The sequence below is a fragment of the Macaca fascicularis genome, chromosome X, assembly GCF_037993035.2.
Source record: "Macaca fascicularis isolate 582-1 chromosome X, T2T-MFA8v1.1".
Lineage (NCBI taxonomy): Eukaryota > Metazoa > Chordata > Mammalia > Primates > Cercopithecidae > Macaca > Macaca fascicularis.
In genome coordinates this window covers 36,164,233-36,188,939 of record NC_088395.1, presented here as the reverse complement: position 1 = coordinate 36,188,939, position 24,707 = coordinate 36,164,233, and the positions used below count along the sequence as shown (strand labels likewise).

The 24,707-nt window shown below is 34.2% G+C and overlaps 1 protein-coding gene across 1 annotated transcript in view; it reads right to left on the bottom strand.

Moving 5' to 3' along the window:
• CFAP47 (cilia and flagella associated protein 47) overlaps positions 1–24,707 on the bottom strand; it is a 429,680-nt gene that overhangs the window by 377,051 nt on the left and 27,922 nt on the right. Inside the window, exons 5-15 of the mRNA XM_015443631.3 lie at positions 24,220–24,448; positions 23,615–23,775; positions 21,871–21,998; positions 19,198–19,433; positions 15,256–15,445; positions 13,704–13,917; positions 10,953–11,108; positions 10,097–10,283; positions 9,903–9,999; positions 6,488–6,704; positions 5,945–6,186 (exon numbers count right to left, since the gene is read on the bottom strand). Coding sequence (XP_015299117.3) covers positions 5,945–6,186; positions 6,488–6,704; positions 9,903–9,999; positions 10,097–10,283; positions 10,953–11,108; positions 13,704–13,917; positions 15,256–15,445; positions 19,198–19,433; positions 21,871–21,998; positions 23,615–23,775; positions 24,220–24,448 — 2,057 coding nt within the window. The remainder of the gene's footprint in view (positions 1–5,944; positions 6,187–6,487; positions 6,705–9,902; positions 10,000–10,096; positions 10,284–10,952; positions 11,109–13,703; positions 13,918–15,255; positions 15,446–19,197; positions 19,434–21,870; positions 21,999–23,614; positions 23,776–24,219; positions 24,449–24,707) is intronic.

Here is a 24,707-nt window from a genome sequence, read left to right as displayed (position 1 = left end):
CCATGGAATACTACACAGCCACAAAAAAGAATGTGATCACGGCCTTTGCAGCAACCTTGATTGTAGCTGGAAGCCATTATCCTAAGCAAACTGATGCAGAAGCAGAAAATCAATACCACATGTTCTCATTTATAACTAGGAGCTAAACATAGAGTACACATGGACACAAAGAAGGGGAAAACAGACTTTGTGTACTACTTGAGGATGGAGGTTGGGAGGAGGGTGAGGATTGAAAACTACCTATTGGGTACTATGCTTATTACCTGAGGGTCAATCGGTACATAAAATCCATGTGACAGGCGATTTCCCAATGTAACAAACCTGCATACGTACCCCTGAACCTAAAATAAAAGTTTTTTAAAATGTATATTTTGTCTAATTGTTATACCATCACTCCAGCTTTCTTATGTTTCCTGTTTGCAAGTTTTTTATCCTCTTACTTTTATCCTGTTTCTTTGGATTTAAGCTACTGTTGTAGATTGTTTGTGGTAGATATTTCAGTTTTTGCTGTTGTTTTAATATCTAGTAGACAGTCCTTGCCTTTTTATTTGATACTTGTTTAATGCTTTCATATTTAGCACTAGAATGGATATATTTGAATTTATATCTGCTCTTTTATATTTTGTTTTATGTTTGGCTCATGTATTTTTATTCTTTATTCCACCTTTACTATGTTCTTTGGTACTAAGTGAATATTTTCCACTGACATTTTAATTTGTGTAATTATTTTCCCGTTTATGCTGTTTGTAGAAATGTTACTCTTACATAACCTTACTCCCCTTTTTCTCCTTTATGTGGTACTGTTATATTTATTGTCTATTTATGTTACAATCTCAACAATATATTTTTATAGCTATTTCTTTATGCAATTTTGTTTTACATAAGCTGGAAAGACAAAGAGAGCAATTATGTATGTACATATATAATCACATATATATATACACATATATATATGTTTGTGATATTAACCTTCTTATTGTCCAAATAAATAAATATAATACATGTGAAAAATACTTGGGGAAACAGTTTCAAGTACATAGGAGGAGGGTAAAGCTAAGGAAACTTTGTGTCCATAGCAAAAGAGGTTTGGGGAAGAGTTTTTTCAGATGAGAACATTGTTGCCCTAAACAAAATGAGGGTACTGTTGGGAAGAGGAACCAACATCAGATATGAATTTAGCAATGCCTGCCAAAATAAGAGAGAGATATAAACAAATAATTGTTGATGACATAACAAATGCATAATAGGAGTAGAAACAAAGGGTAAAAAAAACCTAAATTAGTCAAAAAGCTAGAGGAAACTTCATTATATGGAGGTGGCATGTGAATTGTGACATGAAGGATGATCAGGAATTCTGCAGAAAGACAAATCCTGGGGCATCTGTAAAAGTCAGGTTACAGAACAGCTTTTTCCTGTTCTTTGGGGTTTGGGGAAGATTGTGATGGGAAGTAATTTCTGCAAAGAAGATTCAGTCCTATAAATAAAGCCATCTTAGTGCGCTGAGAAGAGTTGAAAGCAGTGAAAGAATTATACATCCATGTTGACAGGTCAGCTTGAGAAGAATTTTCTCCCTCCAATGAGCACAGTTATATATTTTTTTCTTCAGGAATATTAAGAATACCAGGGGTATGCGAAAGAAACTGGATGGCTGTGAAGCAAAACAAAGCATTTCTCCCCAATATATTAAGACTGTTAAATTAAAAACACAGGAGAAAACTGGGCCTCAGCCTCTGTTTGCCTGATGTTGGGACGTAAATCCTTCCTTACTGGAGATGCCACTTGCTTACTGCCCCAGAGAAGACATCAGCAGGCACCAGAGAAATCTGGGAGCAGATTTTAGGTGTACATTTAAGATATTCTAGACAAACCTTCTTCAGTTTCTTTGAACAGGTATCAAACAGTGGTTGTTGTATTATCAGCATTCCAGCTATAGGTTCTGACCAACCATCTGATACTATGCTAAGAGTGTTTAAAAAGCTCAACACCCTATACTTTTCCTTGTATTAATATTTCTCTATTCTAACTAGGGAGGAATGGGCTGGGCTTGCCTTACGGCTGCCATGGTAAAATCCACCTTCTTATATTTTTCTGCCTTTTAAAAGACTGGAACTGCATTCTCCTTTGTCTTGCTATGCTAAGATGTATTGCTCTTTGTTAAAATACTATTTAAATAAGACCTGTAAGCCACTGCCTTGAGAGATACTTTCGAACTGAGGCCTCTCCTATGTGATCAGCACAGCATGCATCAATAAATTTCTGCTGGTTTTCCTTTTGTTGTTCTGACTTTTGTTTTCAAGAGAGTATCTCAGTTAAAAATGTATGAGGATTGAGAAAATAAATTAGATTTTCTCCCCTTCAGCTGGATTGAGCAAGGCTGGGACTGGTAGAGCTGGTACTGCATATAACCAAGGAGTGAGAGAAGTGAGAAAGAGAGAGTGAATTGATCAAAAACAAGTTCATGGATTGTGTGATTCAAGGTTTTAGTAAGGATAAAGATAACAAAGACAAAAACAAAACAAGACAAGCAGAAGCATGAACAATACCCACAGAAAAAGTCAAATTAGAAGTGAATTCTGTCTCAGAAAATATCAATCCACTCTTGGCCAGGCATGGTGGCTCATGCCTATAATCCCAGCACTTTGAGAGGACGAGACAGGCAGATCACCTGAGGTCGGGAGTTCGAGACCAGCCTGACCAACATGGAGAAACCCTGTCTCTACTAAAAAATACAAAATTAGCTGGGCCAGGTGACGCATGCCTGTAATCCCAGCTACTTGGAAGGCTGAGGCAGGAGAATCGCTTGAACACGGGAGGTGGAGGTTGTGCTGAGCTGAGATCGCGCCACTGCACTCCAGCCTGGGCAACAAGAGTGAAACTTTGTCTCAAAAAAAAAAAAAAGAAAAAATAAAATATCAATCCACTATTATATTCCTCCCTTACAATATCCACTATCAAACACAAACACAAAACCTATCATGCTTCAGGGAAAAAGGAAAAAGACATAAATTTTAATTTGGAATTATTCATTTTAGTTTATAAAAATATAGAGAGAGGCATATGATTAAATGTATTGTCCATGATGCAAAACTGATATAGCACAAGAAAAACCGCTTGGTAAAAAGTCACTTTCTATTTATAAAATGGTAAAAACAATATGAAATTGAGTAATCATTCTATAAATATTCTGAGAAAAGGAACATAAGCAAAACTGTATATGCTACAAATTACACTTTTTTCAATGCTATATGAGATAGATTTGAGGATTACATCATTGTATTCTTAAAAAGAACTTAAGTACTAATGGCATTAGTTACACAAAAATTTTATTTGAAATTAAATATATTTGTGTGTTTGTACCTTGGTAATTGTTTGGTTAAAAATTATAAGAGGTGTCATGAGCAACCAAAGAAAATAAAAGTAAATGTAAAAACCTCTCCTGTAAAAATAAGAGTTCTAAAGATCATAAGAAGCATAACTGGTGCTCCAGTTTATAATATCATAATTCCACTTCTCTTTTACAAAAATTAAATATCATCATTACATTTCCATGGCAGCCATAAGGCAAGTTCAGCCCATTCCTCCCTAGTTAGAATAGAGAAATATTAATACAAGGAGAAGTATAGGGTAGTGTGCTTTTTAAACACTCTTAGCACAGTATCAGATGGTTGGTCAGCACCTGTAGCTGGAATGCTGATAATACAACAACTACTGTTTGATACCTGTTCAAACAAACTGAAGAAGGTTTATGTAGAATATCTTAAATACACAGAAATATGTTCTTCTCTAATTACTCTCTCAGTATTTCAATAGATTGAGGCAGGATCCAGTATTTTCAGTATTATAATTTATAAAGAGCTCAGTCAAGTGAATCTGTGAAATATTGATGAAAGTATACCTCAGATACTGAATAAATTATGATCTAGAATGGTTTTAAATCAATCCACATTAATAAGAATATCAAATAGCTGTGTCAGTGATCTCCAGACCTAATGAAGGGACTGTCCTACTCTTCCACTTGTTAAATTTGTCAAAATCTCTATCTACACATTCACACTAAAATCAAGTAAATTTAAAACTTAAGATTGTTTTTATAACACTCCCTGTTACAAGCACTTTCAGAGTTATGTAAAATACTGATTTGGAAATGACTGATACTCACAAGAAAATATGTTTAAGGCAAGATTTCTACACACCAGGACTCGTCTGAAATATGAAGTACAGTCTATTTCTATTTAGACCCTAAATAATTACTATTGCTAAATTAGACTTAAAGAGGGAGCGAGGGGAAGGGGAAGGGAAATAGAAAGGGAAGAAAGGAGGGAGGAAAGATGGAAGGAAGCAGGGAGTAAAGGTTTACTAATGAGGATGGATGGAAAGGTACAGAATAGGTTATTACTCTGAGGATCATTTCAGGAAAAAAATTCCGAACAGATTTAGAAAATTTTCATAATACAATGGCTATCCATTTATTCGGCCCCTACTCTTTGCCAGGCATTAGAGAAGTTTCCCAAACATTTAATCTTTGAGATGTATTCATCTCTCCATTTTACAGATGAGGAAACTTGTATTCATAGAGTACTTTGCTTAAGTTAAAATAGCTAGTGAGCAGCTAAGATTATCCAAAGTCTGTTTTACTTTCCATTCATGCAAAATTGGACTTTGGCTGTTATAAAGCACCAAATGAGTCACTATAGATACAAAGATCCAGTCTTTTCATCTAGCTGCAAAGGCATGACATGTACATAAAACAAAGATACCGTATTGATCATTCAACTTCTAAATTGCAATCTTATTTCCTAAATGATAGCTTGTGCCATCATGAGGTCCTCACAGCACATCACAAGGATGTTTGCCAAATCTGACAGGCTACTAAATAAGTCACAGTTTAGCAGTTACGAGTGTTCATGTTATAGCGGGTGTACCATGTGGAATTATAGACTCCAGGGAATGGCGGAAGCAAGGTGAAGAGGATGGTTCATAAACACAGGGCACATCAAAAATGGTATATCTGAGATTGTCTTCTATTAATTAAAAATCATCTTATTTAGTTTTAAGTTCTTAATTTTATTAATTGGATTTTATGAGTTGTATTAAATATTGACTGTAAGTAGTTTCTAGATCTTTCTAAAAGAATTCATACTCTAGAAAAATATGTCATTCTGAATCATAGATTATCATCATGATCTAACTAAAACTAAACAAAATTTATTTTGTCCATAGGCATCTGTGATGATCAATTTTATTTGTCAACTGTTCCAGGCTGTAGGGCTCAGTTATTTGGTTAAACTCCAGTCCAGATGTTGTTGTGAAAGTGTGTTTTTTTTTTTTTTTTTATGTAATTAACACTTAAATCAGTAGGCTTTTTGAAACAGTTAATTGACAAAGACTATATACATTCAAGGTATACAACATAATGATTTGATATGCATATATAATATAATAATTATCACAATCAGTTAATTAACACACAGATTACCTTTCATAATGTGGGTGGGTCTCATCCAGTTATTTGAAAGCCTTAACAGAAAAGACTGATGTCCCAGGAGGAATAATAAATTCTGCCTCCAGAATGCCTTTGGACTCAAGACTCCACCATCAACTCTTCCCTGTATCTCCAGTCTACCACCCTGCCCTGCAAATTTCAAACTTGCCAGCCCACACAACCACACAACCTGTGAGCCAGAACCAGTTCCTTAAAATGTCTCTCTCTTTATCTCTCTCTCTCTCTCTCTCCCTGTTGGTCTGTGTCTCTGGAGAACCCTAATAAGGGTTCCATATTTCCAAATCATATTATGTCTGTAAAAATAAATACCCCTGATGACAGTATCTGATTTACTTCTGTACTCTTGGTACCAGTACACAGTACACACTCGATAAATACTACCAGAATACATGAATACATGAAAAAATAAATGTTTAAATCAAACAAACAATAAACCATTACCTTTAGCTGGACAAACAGAAAATGCTATCCCTCTTCCTGTGTTTACGGGTTGCCATTGAAACTGAGCACGACAATTCTGATGATTATACAATCTAACTGTCCCCCGAAAACATGTTTTCATAAAGAAGCCTCGTGGTCTTAATACTAGCTCATTAGAAGATAGCTCAAGTGTTACTAGCCGGACAACTGCCATCACTAGGATGTGTCCACTGGGTACGTTGTTCACTGTAAAGGTGAAAGACCTGTAATGCAGCAAAAGCATCCAAATTTAACTCATAATAGATATCTGTGATTATAGAATTCAGCTACATGTAAAATGCACATAGCATTGATTAACATCCACAATTCTTAGCATGCAATACTTTATGAAAGATAATTAGATTGTTACTAAACTATCAATCTATATATCTAAAAATTGATGCACATATAGCTTCTAGGTTTGGAGAACAAATATATACAATACAATTATTCAGGCAAATAAATACATATTCTACAAAAGTACACTTTGATTCTAACAAACAGAAATTCAAAAATAACTCCTACTTCCAAAATTTTCCAATGGTGGGAGATTCAAATACCACTGAAATATAAGTACTAGATGTAGGTGGAATCACATGTGAAAATTGGTTGGTCTTCTGAAGTTCTTCTAAATTAGTATCTAACTGGAGCAAAACATGCATAGGTAGCATATTAATAACATGAAGTAGACGAGTATTTGGAGAGTTCACACAAATATTACCGAAGTTAAGAACAGAAGGCCCTGAAAAAAATGAAAAGTATTTTAAGTTTAAAGATGGCAAATGAGTTCCCTTACTTTTTAAGCTTTCAAAATAAATTTTGATCAATCAATTTGTATCAAAATGAAATTTTAAAAAATACAATAATATCAGAAATTATTAAATAAGCATTTTTTTTCTAGATGACCATAATTAAATGTTTGGACATTATTGGCTATAATTCAATATAAATATATTCTAATTATATGGAAAATTATATGACTAAATAAGAACCATTCACTATAACTTATCTTAGCACCTTAATTTGCAACACGTCAACACCTCCTCTATTCCCACTAGTGCAAGTATTTTGTTTACTTATCTATAATTTACGGAAACTGATAAATTTCCCATGACCCATTGCTTAAGTTTTCCCCTTAAAATGCCCAGGATTTTATATCAAAGCAATTTTAATAATTTTAAGCTTTGCCCTGCCTTTAACAGCTTACTTTAGTTAAAACTGGCATATAGTAAACTGAACATACTTAAAGTATAGAATTTCATTAGTGTTCGTATACGTATACACCTGTGAAACAATCACCACGATAAAGAGTGAACATTCACCACTCCAAACATTTTGTGGCCCTTTACATTCCTTCTCTCCCACCATTCTCCATGTTTTATATGCTGAATTCCCCCTAGAGAGAGAATCAGCCCATGCACACCAATCAATCATCCTTTGTCCACATCTTCCTCATGGTCACCTTAACTGTGGTTAGAATGAAATGAGAACTCCCACTTCAGACCATTATAGCCACTACTTCTTTAATCATAATTGTCCTTCAATCAGTTGGTAAAAACAGACCTAGAAGGGTATACTGTACAGCACTTCTGCAAGGTTAAAAAGGAGTTTTCACTTGTTCTCCTAACTCACAGTCAGCCCAGATGCCTCATGTCTTTACCTCACACAGGTATCTGTCTCTGCTCAAATATACTTCTCAGAGATGTTAACCACCTGGTAAAAGAGACTCTCCATGAAAACATTCTATTATTCTCGATCTACTTAACCTGCTTTATGTTTCTTCACACCTTGTATACCAATGATGTATTGTATAAGGATAGGTTTATTATCTTCCTCCCACCCCACCCAAATGTAATCTCTATGAGAGCAGGGGCTCAGTCTGTTTTCTTCATTGCTGTGTCTCCAGAACCCAGAACTGTGTCTAGTATATGGTGGTCATTCAATTAACACTTATAAAATGACTGAATGGATAAAGGAATTACAATTATACTTTAAGCATTTTCTAATGCAGCATACTCATCTTACGGATGAAGTGTTTTCACTAAAACTTTCTAAACACTTATTATGTGTAAGGCACTCAGTTCACACAATTATACTATTGGGTAGGCAATATTATCACTTCCCATTTCACAAATGAAGAAACCGAGACCCGTAGAGGTAAACCCTAATGTCACTGCACTAGTAGGTTGCAGAACCAAACCCAGTTTGGTCTCATTACAGAGCCTTCCTACTCTATAGCACACACGGTGTTCCTGAAGCATACAAACACAATTCCAGAGGGAACTAAGCTAAGAATCCAAGTTGCAGGCATATCTACATTATGCTACAGATAAACACATACACAGAAAATTTTCTATAATAAGAAAGCAAATATTTGAATAAAAAATTGGGCAAATAGGCCAGGCGCGGTGGCTCATGCCTGTAATCCCAGCACTTTGGGAGACCAAAGCAGGCGGATCACAAGGTCAGGAGATCGAGACCATCCTGGCTAACACAGTGAAACCCCGTCTGTACTAAAAATACAAAAAATTAGCCAGGTGTGGTGGCAGGCGCCTGTAGTCCCAGCTACTCGGGAGGTTGAGGCAGGAGAATGGCGTGAACCCGGGAGGCAGAGCTTGCAGTAAGCTGAGATCACACCACTGCACTCCAGCCTGGGCGACATAGCAAGACTCCGTTTCAATAAATAAATAAATAAATAAATAAATAAATAAATGGGCAAAGAATTTAAAAGACATTTCTCCAAAGACTATATACGACATACATAGACATTTGTCTAAGTAAGTACATGAAAATACATTCAAAATCTTATTCATTTAGGGAAATGAATATCAAATCCACAATGAGATAACATTTCATACTCACTAGCAGGTCTATAATCAAAAAGACAGAAAATAACAGTGCTAGTGAGAATGTTGAAGAAATTGTGACCCTTATACATTGCTGATAGGATTACAACTTTGTGCAATCACTTTGGAAAACATTTTAGAGGGTTTTTTTTTTAAGTTAGATATAAATTTATTGTACAACCCAGAAATTCCACTCCTAGAAATCAGATAATTTTATGTGAATGTTCATAGCAGCATTATTGATCACAGCCTCAAACTGAAAACAACTCAATGTCCATCAACTGGGGAACTGATAAACAAAATGTGGTATACTCATAAAACAGGGTGCTGTTTCAACAGAAAAAGGACAAAAATATTCATACTACCACATGGGTGAACCTCAAAAACATTATGCTAAGTGTAACGAGCAATATATGAAAGACTAGATATTGCATAATTCCATTTATTTTCAGAATAGGCAACTGTATAGAGATAGAAAGTTGATTAATGGTTGTCTGAGGCAAGGGGTAGAAATAGTAACGGATTGGGGCACGGTGGCTCACACCTGTCAACCCAGCATTTTGGAAGGCCAAGGCTGGTGGGTCACTTTAGGTCAGGAGTTCAAGACCAGCCTGGCCAACATGGTGAAACCACATCACAACTAAAAATACAAAAAATTAGCTGGATGTGGTGGCGCTGCACCTGTAATCCTAGCTACTCGAGAGACTGAGTCAGGAGAATCACTTGAACCTGGGAGGTGGAGGTTGTAGTGAACTGAGATCATGCCACTGTATTATAGCCTGAGCAACAGAGTGAGACTGTCTCAAAAAGATAAAAAAGAAAGAAAGAAAGAAAGAGAGAGTAACTGCATACGGGCATGACAGTGATGGCAGCATTCTAAAATTAAATTGCGAAGGTGGTTATATAACTTTAAATTTACTAAAGTTCATTCTCATTCTCTCAGTCATACTTAATGAATATGACTACTCCGAAGACTTCTTATATTTCCAAAGGTGATACTTGCATACTTTAAATTTTATGAAATATAAATAATACTTTAAGAAATCTTTTTTATAAAAAACTAAAGGCTATAGTAGGTTTTTGTGTATTCTCACCAACAATTACTTGATGAATTTGCTTTGGTGTCAAAATGAAGCTGCAATCACGTTTTTCCTGCGGTGTGGATGGTTCTGATTTAAGTCTCTTGTGAACCTGTAAAAAAATCATATTTTTCCAGAATTATTTATTATTAGCAAAAGCTATTTTAAGAAATCTCATGGAATAACCAAATGTAAAATATTACACATGCCTTTCTTCTCAGGGACTCTTCCTCCTGGGATGCTATACTCCTAGTGGTTAACAGTCTATTAGCTCTGATTGAATTCGCTGCTGAAGACAGCTCCTCTTCTATTTCCGCTTCTGAGAGTGAGGGTGACTTTAGACCTGATCCTGGCTCTAAGCCTATGTCTGTATCATCATATGAATACATGTGCTCCCTATAAAATTAATAATAAGAATAATCAGTAATTGAGGTCAAGTCATTCAGAAAATGCATCTGTCAATTCAAGCATTTCCCATAGTGGATACTGCTGCCGCCTCACTCATATCCACTTAACCAGACTGGTGCACTAATCCACATAAAATTGTCCTCTGCTGAGGAGACTCCCTTCTCAAACACCTCATTGAGGAAATTATGCTCATGCCTGCCACACCCAAGGACAGTCAATGACTGATATGGAACACAAAAGACAAGCCCCTTTGGCTCAAGCCAGCAACAACTATGTGGTAACATTTAGTCTCAAGAGACCCTGAGTGTCAACTTTACTTGAAACACATCTTTCCTCAGCTCTCACGCCTTCCCTATTCTGCTTCCCTCATTCTGTACAGGTTTCTCCTGAGAGCACACACTCCATAAATCATAGGCACTGGAATCCCTGTCTCAAGATCTGCTTCTGGGGAAACCCATCTAAGACAATTCCAAGTCAAAAGGTAACAAAAGAAATAATTGTAGTTAAAGCAGCTCAGTGTTTTGCTTTTATCATGTATCGAAATGTAGTTTACAACATCTAAAAGAAAAAAGAAACCAAAGAGTAAAAAAAAAAAAAAAATTCTGACTCTGTAGACACCATGATCTGTTGCATATTTTTTGAGGAACTGAACATTACCTCTTTGCTTGTTTCTTCTGCAAGCGCACACTTCTTAAATATTTAAGATACAATGCATAATAGTTTTCATGTAATTTATTTCGCTGTTTTTCAAGTGCAGTATATGCATAATCAGGATTCACATAGTCAAATCTTGGAATTTTTGTGAAAATTGGCCTGCAATATAAGCAAGTCATGTTAATATTTTTATATATGCATTTGTTCAATCAGTATTTATTGACAGCCTCCTAGCCAATTTCCACATGAGGTGTTGGGTGTGGAATGGCAAATAGGACAGATTCTAGTCCTTCCCCTCATATGCTATTCTATATCAAGACATGATTGCATGTAGAACTAGAGCGAAGCCTATTTTTTCTTAATCTAATCAAAAACCAATCCATTGTAAGGTCACTCGGATGTAATGTTGCCTATTCTAAACCCATCTTTGAAGAAGTAGTCAGATAGGCAATTTGGACAGTGCTAGATTACAGATAAGACTCCAAGAAACTAGATCTGAATCTCACTAGTGTTTCCTAAAAGTTAACTGTTTTTAGATCATTATAATCAAAATTAGAAAAAAAAATGTAGAATAATGAATCTTTTTTCTAAACATGCTACCTCCTTTAAACTTCACAGCTTATGAAATAACCATCAACAATAAACCTATATAGAGGAAACAATTCATAAAAGAACTGTGAATTACTTTATATCTAAGATTCACTCAACTGGGTTTATGCTCTTCCTTTTTACCCACCATATATTTTCAATAAAAAACAAAATGTCCAAGTATTCACACTTTCTGGCTTTGGTCTACCTCAATCTTCAGCAAATGTTCTTAATCATTAGGATATTCACCCTCAATAATTAAAACATAAGCATGAAGATATTAGTCACAAAGTCAAATGAAAATTAATTTTTCTTCTTGTCTTCAACAATTCCTCAATGTTTACAGTAGTATAGCTTTAACTGTGTTAAATTCTTTAAGAGAGTGAAAAAACAAGACAGCACACAAATGCTTTGTTGTTCAAAGACAATTTTTGATATTTAAATTTTCCTTCAAGCTCTGAGACACTTAATCACCTTTAGAACCTAGAAATAATTCCTACATATTTTTGAAGTCCTGAGACCTCTAACAAGTAGAGAGGGATAAGGAAAGAAGTAGTGGTGTAAATGCCTTAAATGAGAAAGAGCTGACTATTAACATATCTAAATCCTTATCAGCTCCTTAGAGAAACATCTACAAATACCTCTGCAGCTTAAGGAGGATAAGTTATTTTAAAATATGCAAAGTACAGGGGACAAAAATTACTATGGAAATAAAGTATTTTTCCTCATTTATTTATTCAAAAATATTTACCAAGTGCCTACTCTATGCCTCACACTGTTCTAAGCACAAGGCATACTGCAGTAAATAAAAACTAGACAAAAATCCCCACCTTATTTTCTTCTCAAAAATTGAAAAGGTAAAATGCATTAAAATGAAATCGAAATTACAATTATCAACACGTAAATATACTATAAAATTTATTTCATTACTTAAAGTTACTAATTGTTAGCCAGAAAACATAAGGACTAAATACTGCCTTAACTATTAATATGAAAAAGTGTTCATTGAGAAAAATAATTATGGTCAGGGGATAAATAGTAAATACTTAGCCTTATTTTTAAAATTCTGCTATTTTTAGATCATCTGATTAATACAGAAAGACAGAAACAAAATGTTAATATTAAATTAACACATTATATCTCTATATAGATACATATATAGATATATGCATATATACCTATATAGATACATAGATATATCTCTGTATAGATGTGTATAACTTTAAGAAAGAGTTGAAAAAAGTACATTAAAAATTATTGCTAGAAGCCACCTCTGCAGGGTGGGAGTGAACAGAATGAGCCAGAGAAAAAAACAGAATTTTCTTTTCTATAATACACAATTATTTAAAATGCAGTCTGAGTGGTTTTTATGTTTCTGTGTTTTATGGTGTTTGTCAAGTAATAATTTTTAAAAAGGCTAATTTGGATGGAATTTGTAAAACAATAAGAGACACTACAGAAAAACCTGAACTTTTCCAATTGTAAACAATAAAACAATTATGTCTTAAAAATCAAATGATATTGCAAGAAAATGTCTGCAGAATTAAGTGAGCTTAATAACTAACCAAAGCTAAAAAGACAAGTGCAGAAAGCCCAGAGCCATTATAAAGTTTGGATAATTTACTAGTAGTATACAAGCAGGCAGAAAAAAAAAAAAAATGTGCCTTGGAAGGGGTCAAACAAAGATGATAATGATGATGATGATAACCATGATTGTTTTACACAATTTTATTTTATTTTTTAGCTTAAATAAACTCAAGCTTTCAACCATACTTAATAAACATTACTACTCTAAGGACCTGTTACATTTCCAAAGATGATTATTTATATTATTCTTCTATACTTGTCAATAGCATATTTTAAGAACATTTTATATACCATTCACTTCCTGGCAAGTACATATTGAGGTGAAAAGAGGTTCTAACCTAAAACAAACACAGTGGCATTCAACAACCATCTCACTCCATGTAAAAAAAAAAAAAAAAAAAAAAAGGAAAAGATAATTGCAGTTTTATCATTATTATGATTATTATTGCTATCATTAGTGTTAAACAGCAGGATCTGATGATGATCCTGATCATCATCATCATCTGATGATGATGACTCTACATGTCATGTTGTCCATTATGCTATTCCAAATTTCAGGGTTTTAATATTTCATGTTACCTGAAATGTTTATCATGGTCTTTAGACCTGATAGTTGCAGCTCGGTCATTGGGAAAGGCTAACAGCACATCCTTCACCGGCTCTTCACATGAGCGATGATTGTGAGTGCGTGTCGTGGCTGATTGAAGCATTGCAACAGGTGCATAATTCTTGCGTTTTGCCAAGTCTTTGCCCACAAAATTTCCCGTGGGATTATGGATCAAAGGCAACATACCTTTTATAGAATTGAATATAAGTTTATAAATGGTATTTTTAATTTCAACTTTAAAAACAATAACCATGAATTAATTAATACACTAGATAATTGATTCTAACTTAAATGCTCAACTCCTAAACACATTTGGAAAATACAAATCATTAATAAAAAAAAGACCTACACACAATTTAGCAAAATAATAAAATGAATAATAAAAATGCATATATAAAAATATAAAATATGATAACTTGAAGGATTTAGGTTGACCCATATGAAACTCAATTTTTTGTTGGTCCAAAACAGGTGAATATCAGCAACTTCATATGGTTCAACATATAAAAGATAATGAGGAATTAGATAAAACAGTAGCAACAAGTAAATCCGTGGAATAGTCAAAAACAGTTGATATTATAAACTGCCTCAACAACAAAACTAAGAATAATAAAATATAAAAACCATGAAAATATTAAATAAACTGTATACATCAATAAACCGGTGCTATTCAAAGCACAGTCCTCAGAATGGCAGTAATGGCAGTGTCAGCATCTACTGGGAACATTGTAAATGTATGAGTCTTTGAGCCATAACAAGGACAAGCTTAATAATCATTGCCGGGATGCAAGGCATTGATATGTGTTTTAACAGGGCTTTTAGGTGATTTTGATGCATGTTAAAAGATGAGAACCCCTGGGTCAGATCATATTATATATATATTACATATGTTATATTATATATGTATTACATATTATATATTACATATATTATATATACTATATTATATAAAATATATATTATATGTAATATATTATATATGTAATACTATATGTAATTATATATTATATATGTGATACATATATGTAATACATGATATATAACATGTAATACATATATGTTATATATGATATGTATGTTATATATGTGTTACATATGTTATATATGTAATACATATATAATACATATATGCAATACATATAACATACATATCATATATTATATAGTACATAAATAATATATAATATATAATGTATGTAATACATATATAATATATATATAATATGTATATGTTATATATGTATATGTAATATATGTATATATGTAATATATTCATATGTAACATGTAAACATTACATATATATTACATATGTAATATAATTGCATACATAATACATATGCAATATATATGTTATATATATTATATATATATGTCTTTAGACCTGATAGTTGCAGTTCGGTCATTGGGAAATGCTAACAGCACTTCCTTCACATATATGTGCATGTGTAATAAGCAATTAGTATATTAAAATAATATTAACAACAATAACAACAAAGCCAGATGGGCATTACACAATAGCATACCAGCATCAAATTTCATCACAACTTTCTTGGTCGAAGCTTTGCAGATGCTGTTGAAATTTAAATACATGTGATAGAAAGGTTTTATCGATAAAGACTGCAAATCTTTTTCTGCCACTAAACCAATAATCTCTATCTTCTGCTTCACTTTGAAGACTCCAAGTTGATGTGGAACAAATGAACACATCACATCCTAAAAAAAAAGGATGAAAAGTAACCAATAATAAATTGGTAGGAAAAATGTTAAAAGCAAATCTAAAAAAAAAATAGTTAATAAAATTTCAAGGAAAGCTAGTTCATAATGGTAATATGAAAGTACTTCAGAAATATACCGCATTGACAAACTTTTGAAATGTTCATTACTGGAAAATTATTTAAGAAAAAGTAAACATAGTACCAAAGCAAATTCAGAATGGTGGATTAAGGACTTCCAAAAACCTACTTCTCCAGAAGAGGAAAGAGAACACTGGCAATAAAAATTGTCAAAATGTAGTCCTTTCCGATATTTGAAGATTACCTAAAGGCTTACAAAAATCCAAAGAGTGATCCGCCCGCCTCGGCCTCCCAAAGTGCTGGGATTACAGGCGTGAACCACCGCACCCGGCCAACAAATAGATTTAAAAGTTTGAGCTAAAATTCTTACAGAAAAACATGGGAACAAAACTTAATGACCTCAGACAGTATATGACTACTTAGATACAATACTAAATGCACAAGAGACAAAAGAAAAAAATAGATAAATTGAACTTAATCAAAAGTATTACTTTTATCCTTCAAAGGTAACTATCAAGAAAGTGGGAAGACAATTCACAGGATGGAATACAATATTTGTGATTTCTGTATCTGTCAAAGGACTTATATTGAGAATATATAAAGAACTCTTGCAATTCCATAACAAAAAGACAGCCCAATTAAAAAATAGTAAAATATATTCTATTAGTTTTCTATTTTGGCAATAAAAAATTACCAAAACACTTGTTGACTAAAATAACTCCAATTTCTTATCTTACACTTGTCAGAAGCCTAACACAGGATGAAAATCAAGGTGTCAGCAGGATTGTTTATTTCTGGAAGCTCTAGCACAGAATCTGCTTTCTTGCCTTTTCCAGATTCCAGAAGCCACCCCATTCCTCAACTTATGCACCCCACCCCCTTCCACCTTCACAGCCAGAAATCAATGGACAGTAAAGTCTTCCATCACTTTGACACTGATATATTTTCTGTCCTCCATTTCCACTTTTAAGGAACCTGAGAGTATATAGGGTTCACCTGGATAATCCAGGTTAATTTTCCTATTTTAAGGTGGGTTGATTAAAAGTCTTAATTTCAAGTGAAACCTGAATTCTGCTTTGCCATAGAACATCACATGTTCATAATTTCTAGAGATCGGGATAGAGATATTTTAGGGGGTCATTATTCTGCCTATCATAGATATGCATAAATATTTCTCCAAAGAAAATATACAAATGGACAATAAGTACATGAAAATATATTTGTCATCATTAGTTACTGGGGACATTTAAATGAAAACCATAAGGACATGCCACTTTGTACCCATTGGGATGGCTATAATAAAAAAAGAAGTACATTAACAAGTGTGGTGGAGGGTATGGGTAAATTGGAATGTTCATTGATTGCTGGTGGGAATATAAAATGGTACAGTCACTTTGGAAAATAGTATGACAGTTTCTTCAAAAGTTCAACATAGAGTTTTCATATGACCCCAACAATTCCACTCTTCGGTGTATTTCAACAATATTAAGAAATCTGTCCACACAAAACGTTGCACGTGAATGTTTATAGCAGCATTATTCATTATAGCCAAAAAGTGGAAACCACCCAAATGTCCCTCAGTTGATGACCGGATAAACAAAAGGTGGTATATCCATACAAAAAATATAATTTGGCTATAAAAATGAAGCATTAATACATATTACAATGTGCATGAACCTTGAAAATATTATGCTAAATGAAATAAACCATACACAAAATGCCTTATATAAACATAATATTTAGAGAAAATGACCCAAACTGGAAAACCAACTGACAGAGAATAGATTAATACTTGCCAGAGGCTGATGAATGAGGAGAAGGGGAATGACTGTTAATGGACATGGGGTTTCTTTTTGGGGTGAAGAGAACGTTGTGGAATTAGTGCTAATGTGTGTACTCCCTGAACATATTAAGATCACTGAATTGTATACTATAATGTGTGAATTTTACAGTATGTGAATTACATATCAATAAAGTTGTGATTTAAAAAGAATAATCTGATCACACTTCTAAATAGTCAAAGGCCATTTGACCAGTCTGTGCAGGCCACAGTTCTCCAGTGTCTACTATACTTCTTACATTCACATTTTTACTAATTTGAAAATTATTAGTGTTGGAAAAATTCATACATGTAGAGGGTTAAAAATAATATTGGGGAGTTAGCTATTAGGTAAGTTTTGAAAGATGCATATGTTACTGGAGAAAAATAATTGAGTCGGTAGGTTTAAGAGACTTGGACTACAGGAAATCTAGGAAGCAGTTAAAAAGAAAACGTTTAGTATAAAGTGGTTAACATTTGTTGCTATTCTATGAAAACTGATAACATCTATGCAAATTTGGAGAAAGACAGTCATACTAATGAAGCAGTAAGAGATATAAATAGGAGCTGCATGTATATAAACATGCATACAATAGTTCTTAATTGCAATTGGGAGAAAGCTTCCTTCGATAACTTTATGAACTGCATCACTGCGGTGGAAGAAAGATGATAACATAAGAAACTGAGGAGAAACTGAAAGCATTCATGTTTGCTGTATTTAAGGCAGGGTTCAGCAAACTTTTTCTGTAAATTGCCAGAGAGTGAATGCTTTAGGTTTCATGGGGCATAAGTCTTCTCACAACCACTCAAGTCTGTCTTTTTTTTTTTTTTTTTTTGGAGACGGAGTCTCGCTCTGTTATGAGACTGGAGTGCTGGAGTGCAGTGGTGTGATCTCAGCTCACTGCAACCTCCGCCTCCTGGGTTCAAGCGATTCTCCTGCCTCAGCCTCCTGAGTATCTGGGACTAGAGGCACACACCACCACGCCCAGCTAATTTTCATATTTTTAGTAGAGACGGGGTTTCACCGTGTTGGCCAGGTTGGCCTCGATCTCTTGACCTTGTGATCCACCTGCCTCGGCCTCCAAAGGACTGGGATTACAGGTGTGAGCCACCGCGCCCGGCCAACTCTGTCTTTTTGTATGAAAATAGCCTTAGACAACAGGTGAACAAATAAGAATGGCTATATTCCAAAAACACTAATTACCAAAACAGGCATCAGGCCATATTTGACCTGTGGACCATCGTCTTTTAACCCATGGTTTAGAGGATATGGGAAAGAGTTATTTGTGCAGCAATTAAAAGAAAAACAGCTCCTGACAACCAGAAGCTGACCTAGGGCTCACAGGTATGCCTTCGTGTTCTCTTTTCCTGCTTTGTACCAGCAGTACAAGTTCTAGGCCTAGTACATATCACCAGTTTCAAATTTCAAAATTCTACTCAACCTTCAATGTCTGGCTCATACATTACTCTCCTATGAAGACCTTTCTATCTGGTTAGAAGTAAACATTCTGTTATTTGAGTTTCTATATCACGTTGTTACCACTTTAAGATATTTTATATTCTCCTTAAGCCATACCTACCTGTGTATATGTCTAATATTTTAGAGGAAGTAACTGTGTTTTGCATTTCTTTAAATTCCCTAGTGCCAAATGCTTTCGCTGGCACATGACAGGCACTTAAATCATTATGGATTCTGTATGAGTACCAACACAAAAATCTTCATAACTAGGCCACAGAAGAGAAACAATTTATAAACACTGGTAGAACACATGTTGTTTCTAATCATCTGCATAGCATTTTAGCATACCTTAAAATGTTAGCTGCCATGTAAAAGCAAAGAAAAATTATCTTACCACCATACCCCCTTCATTAATCTCGCCCTTTTCAGGATCAATTTTAAAATTTGCAGTTTTTTCAAAGTGGTACGTCAGAGGAAGTAATTCACATTGATTTTTTATGATACACTGAATTTCTGAACGTTCACCCATGAAACAAGGTTTAAAATTAAGAACTGGTCCTGGATCAAACTGTAGTAAAACAGGAAGTCCTGTGCCTGTCAGTGCTAGTTCCATTTTCTGAAATCGTTCACCTGGAAAAGCAATAATAGCTGTTGAACATAAAGTGTTTGGGGAAGCCAGAATATATTTGCTTAGTTTATTTGTTGTCTGAAAGACGTATGCGAATTAGGTAGCTCATTCAGTCTTTTCATTCAACACAATTATTGATTGTCTTCTCTGTGTCATGCCTTGTGGATACAGGAGTGAATAAAAGAGACAACATTCCTGCTGTTACGGACTTTACATTCTAGTGAGGTGACATTAATGATAATCAATCAAATAACGATAATCAACCAAATATGTTTACACAGCATTTCATAGAAGATAAGTATTATGGGTAAAGGTAAGACAGGTTGAGACAGAGCACAAGGTCTTGGAGATTCTGTTTTATGTAGAGATGTCCAAAAAGGCCTCTCCGATAGGGAGAGCCAAGATATAAAGGGAGTCTGGAAAAAAATATGTAAAAATCTAGGAAAAGTTTATTCCAGGCAGACAGAACAAATACGCTAAGGCAGGAACTTGTCTGTCATGTTCAAACATCTTTAAAGAACCAATGGCTGGAGGCGAAGAGTAGAAAAATGGTGAAAATTGTCAGGTTTTGGATATATATATATTTTTTTTCTTTTTTATTAAACTTTAAGTTCTAGAGTACGTGTGCACAACGTGCAGGTTTGTTACATATGTGTACATGTGCCATGTTGGTGTGCTGCACCCATTAACTCGTCATTTACATTAGGTATATCTCCTAATGCTATCTCTCCCCGCTCCTCCCACCCCACAACAGGCCCCGGTGTGTGATGTTCCCCTTCCTGAGGGTAGACTTAAGAAGATTTGCTGATACATTGGACACAGAATAGGGAAATGAAGAAGTGATAAAGGACGACTCTAAGTTTTTTGCCTTAGGAACAGAAATGATGGAATTGACATTTCTTGAAACAAGAGACTGAAGGAGGAGCCGGCTATGAAAAAATCAGGAGTTCTACTTGGGACATGTTAAGTTGAGATACCTAGTAGATATTCTTACGGAAATGTCTACTAGGCCACTCTATGTTCAAGCTTATGAGTGAAGATGAAGGAGGAAAGAGTGGAATCTTGAGGAGAGAATAAAAGGTGTGTGATATTCATCTCAGATTGTGTAAGAGTGAATGAATGGGCGAATGCAATAGGAATGTCAAACAGCTTAAAGAACTCACTTGGGATTAGTGATTATAGATACAAAGTGAAACCTCTCAACAAGGTTGTGTGTCTTACTCCAACACAATCAGCTTCCCATGTGTGGACCCAATATAAGCTGAAAGTTGAATTTCATAGAATTAGAGGCTTTTCACTCAGTCACTGTGGGAGACAGACCAACAGATATAAGTGCACATGAAAAACAGGAATTAGAATAATGGACAACGGAATAGAAGCTGGGCAAAAATATAAACACGAAGTTTTTGGGAAACTAGAAAGATGATAACAGAAGAACAATTTTGCAGAGAGACAGCAGTGTAACTAGAACCGAAGAAAAAGAGTTTGTATTTTTTCACTTACGCTCTTAGTAGCCAATCTTAGACTCTAAATTACCTTTAAGGCAAACCTAGTAACTCCATCCCTGGCTATTCAAAACTGGATTAACCTGTAAACTTTGTACAAATGTGGAATTTCCATTGCTGTCTAGGATCAGCAGACATAGCTCAATATCACAAAACACAATATAAATAGTAACCGAACAATCCATTTATGCCCAAGGAATATAGTTAAATCCTGCTCAATATCACTTACACTGACATACTTGATTTGCATAAATATCCAGGATGGTGACCTAATCCCTCCTTGGTATAGCTCACTTTCCTGGATTTGATTCATAACCTTCCTAATTCTCTATTTTCTCTTTGATCTGTCTTGCTAAGCTGAACGCCAAATCCCATTCCATTTTTTTCCTCACTATAACCAACCTAATATAACCTGAGAATGTAAAACATATAAGGCATCTTGACATGTGGCCTGCAAAACATGTGCAATTATCAATATCCAACAACACTGTCCTATACCCTACTAACTAGATCTCTAGATCTTGTTTTTGACCGTTCCTATTTTTAGTTCTAAGAGAGCTGAAGGATTAATAGAGATGGAATGGGTCATTTGTCCCCATACCAATCCCTGAGAAAAAAACCTAGGCATACATAGAAAAGAAATCAGGGTGTTTTTTTTCTTATTCCTTAAACTCTAGATCATCATGTTTATCTAACATCATTTTAAAATTATAAAGTAATCTAACTTCTAACCTGGAAAATTATTATGTAAATGATTGTGAAGTTGACTTCATAACATGCCACAGATGACACTTTAAAGTCTCTTGAATATGTTTGCTTTGTTTTATTCAATAATTATATATTTTATTAGATTGTCTCTATAGATATTGATGTTCAAATTTTTAAACAATTTAAATGACTACACATTTGATAATTTTGTTAATTTCACACTTACTTTTGATGGTTTTATAGTCATCATCTCTCAAAAATCCATCTTTACTTCCTACGGACTCAAATCTCAAAAAGAGAGCATAGTCCTGCCTGTATGAAGGTCCAATATCCTTTTTACCATCAGCCATTAGCCTGTAAAAAAATCACAATGAGTTATTTTTAAAGCAAAGGTGATACACTTTATAACCTTGTAAGAGGGAATATCAATCCAACCTTTAAATCTATGCAAGCAAATCAATGTTAAGGAATGAAAATACAACCGTGATCCATTATCCAAATTTACTGCACAGAGAGATTTGCCAAAAGAAGGCTACAGAGTATAAAGCTCAGAAAAAATGAATTCGTGCCAACATCGTCAAAGACAAGAGTAATTTAAATATACCAAGTCATCAAGGTCTAGCTCAAACGCCACTTTCTCTGCAAAGAATTTTCTTTCCAGGCAAAATTCATCTCTAACTAAGGACTCTGATTAATTCTTTACAATAGTCCATCTTACTCTTGGGCATAATAAAAAACATTTGTTACAAATTTGTCTTCCCCAGTGTACTAAGTGCATATTGCCAGCCAGGCTCTTGTTGTGGACAAGTAATTTGGAGAACAAGATTTGCTAACAGTTAAATTTTGTTCGAGGAGAAAAGGAAAGGAAGACTAGGAAGAAGGGAAATAGGAGCAAAGGCAGAGATGGTTTATGTCATAGCTCTGCTCAATGGCTACTTTTACCTGCCTTACCTAGAGGTCAACTCTCTAGCAGTGCAAACTCAACTACATTTACAAAAGACTGACACGTAATATTAAATATGAATACAAATAGTGTGGTCAGAACACATTTAACTAAGACTTCAAATCATACATATACACCTATAATTCTATGCTAGACTCTCAAGTTAATATGCTGCCATGAAAGAGAATAGAATATTTGACATTTCAAAGACTGTGTATTAAACAGAATCTTATAGATTCACCAAAGAAACTACTTGTATGAAAGTATCATTAATAAGGCAATTGTGGATTTAGATATAGAACAATTACTTGATTTATTAACCTCTTTAAATTAAAGTAAGCTCAATCTTCCACAGGCAACCCTGTTCCACAAAAAAGAAGTACATTAAACATTACCCTCTCACAAATAAGGGAAAATATTCTTGCAATTGAATCAGTTCACACATATTACAACCTATCAAGGTGTCACTGAAATTGCTATTATATATTTAAAACAGCATGTTCTTCAAATTTAATAACAAAACATAGTTCATGGAATTATGAAAAATGTACACTAAAAGTCTGTATGAATTTCAGCAAGCAAGTTTGACTGATCCCTGGAAGGTACTATAGGTTTAATACTTAGGAGAGTCAGCAATAATTCTGCCCTACCAGAAGCATTGCATCATCTTTAGAGGGGCCTACAACATGCTGCACACACCTGACTATTCTTGGGGACAACAAGGTCTTGACTGCACAAACAATTTGGGGCCACACTCCAAAACAACTCAAAACTTGCACTTCCACCACCCCATTTCCACAAGGTCTGGGGAGATTTTTAACTTTACATCAAGTATTTAGAACCATATTTAGAATTATTAGAAATATTACTAACCATGTTAGAAACATCTAGAATTATGACAAGAAAAATCTGATTTGTGCCTTCTGGCAAGTTTTACTATTATAGTATTAAACTGAATCTGATTAAAGTGTGGTTAATATACATTCCATTAATACTTAACATTACAATGAAATTAATTTTTGCTTACTTTGGGGTGAAACAAAATGTAATTACAGTCTTTTGATAAGGTTGTAAAGTCCCTTCATTAGGAAGACAGGAGATAATGGTAGTAGTATCTATGTTCTTTATTTTTCTTATGTAGGTGAGATTATTTAAAGCAATATCTGTTCTTTGTCGAATATCTGTACCCTGTAATGTAAACTCAGATATAAAAGAGTATTAACGCAAAACACAAAAAAAGTTTTTGAGGAGGTTACAAAATAATTATTGAAATTCCAGAATCTAGGAAATAACAAATATCTATCTTTAAAGTAACATTTACACATAAATTTGACCAAGGCACATCATAAAATTTGAAAAAAGATTTAAAAATTGATGAGAACAGAAATACTTTCAATTAGCCACTGATCTATAAGAAGCACTTGCCTGGTTTACTTCAGATATACATTAGTATAAATGTTAGCTTAATTTCTGAATTTTTTGAGGTTGCCATTGGATACACACGAAATCAAATCTATCTTCCCATGTTAAAAGATATTTTGAATAATTAAAAAGCTTGTTGGTTATTAGTAGATTTAACACAATCTCTTTTAAATCATAATACCTGATATCCCCAACGCACCATTTACTTACCACTTCTTCTCCCACGGCATCATCTTGTATTATGGCCACCCAATTTATGGGCTCTGGGCTATTATTGTGTATACGTGCATGTTTAATTTTTGATGATCCGAAGAAAACAGGACCAAAATGTATGCATTCCAGCCTTCTGTCTCTACTCACGTTTAATAATTCAATAATCTGCTCAACCACATGAGCTTTGATACTCAAGAGCATCTCAGGTTGACCTTGCAAAATCACTCTACAGGATAATAAAATATGCACATACATACATATTTTAATTAGAATTCTATACACTGTTTTTCTCCTACACATTTCAATAAACAGAAACTTTATAGAATCACATTATAATTAAAACTCAGTAGCCTAAGAGTAATTCCTTTCACGTGCATACCAGAGGTTATCAGGTTCTTCTGTATATCTGCATCTACAAAATGGAATGGCATATGTGCAGCCTAATCTACAGTCTTCAGGAAACAATAAAGTTGTAAAACAATCTC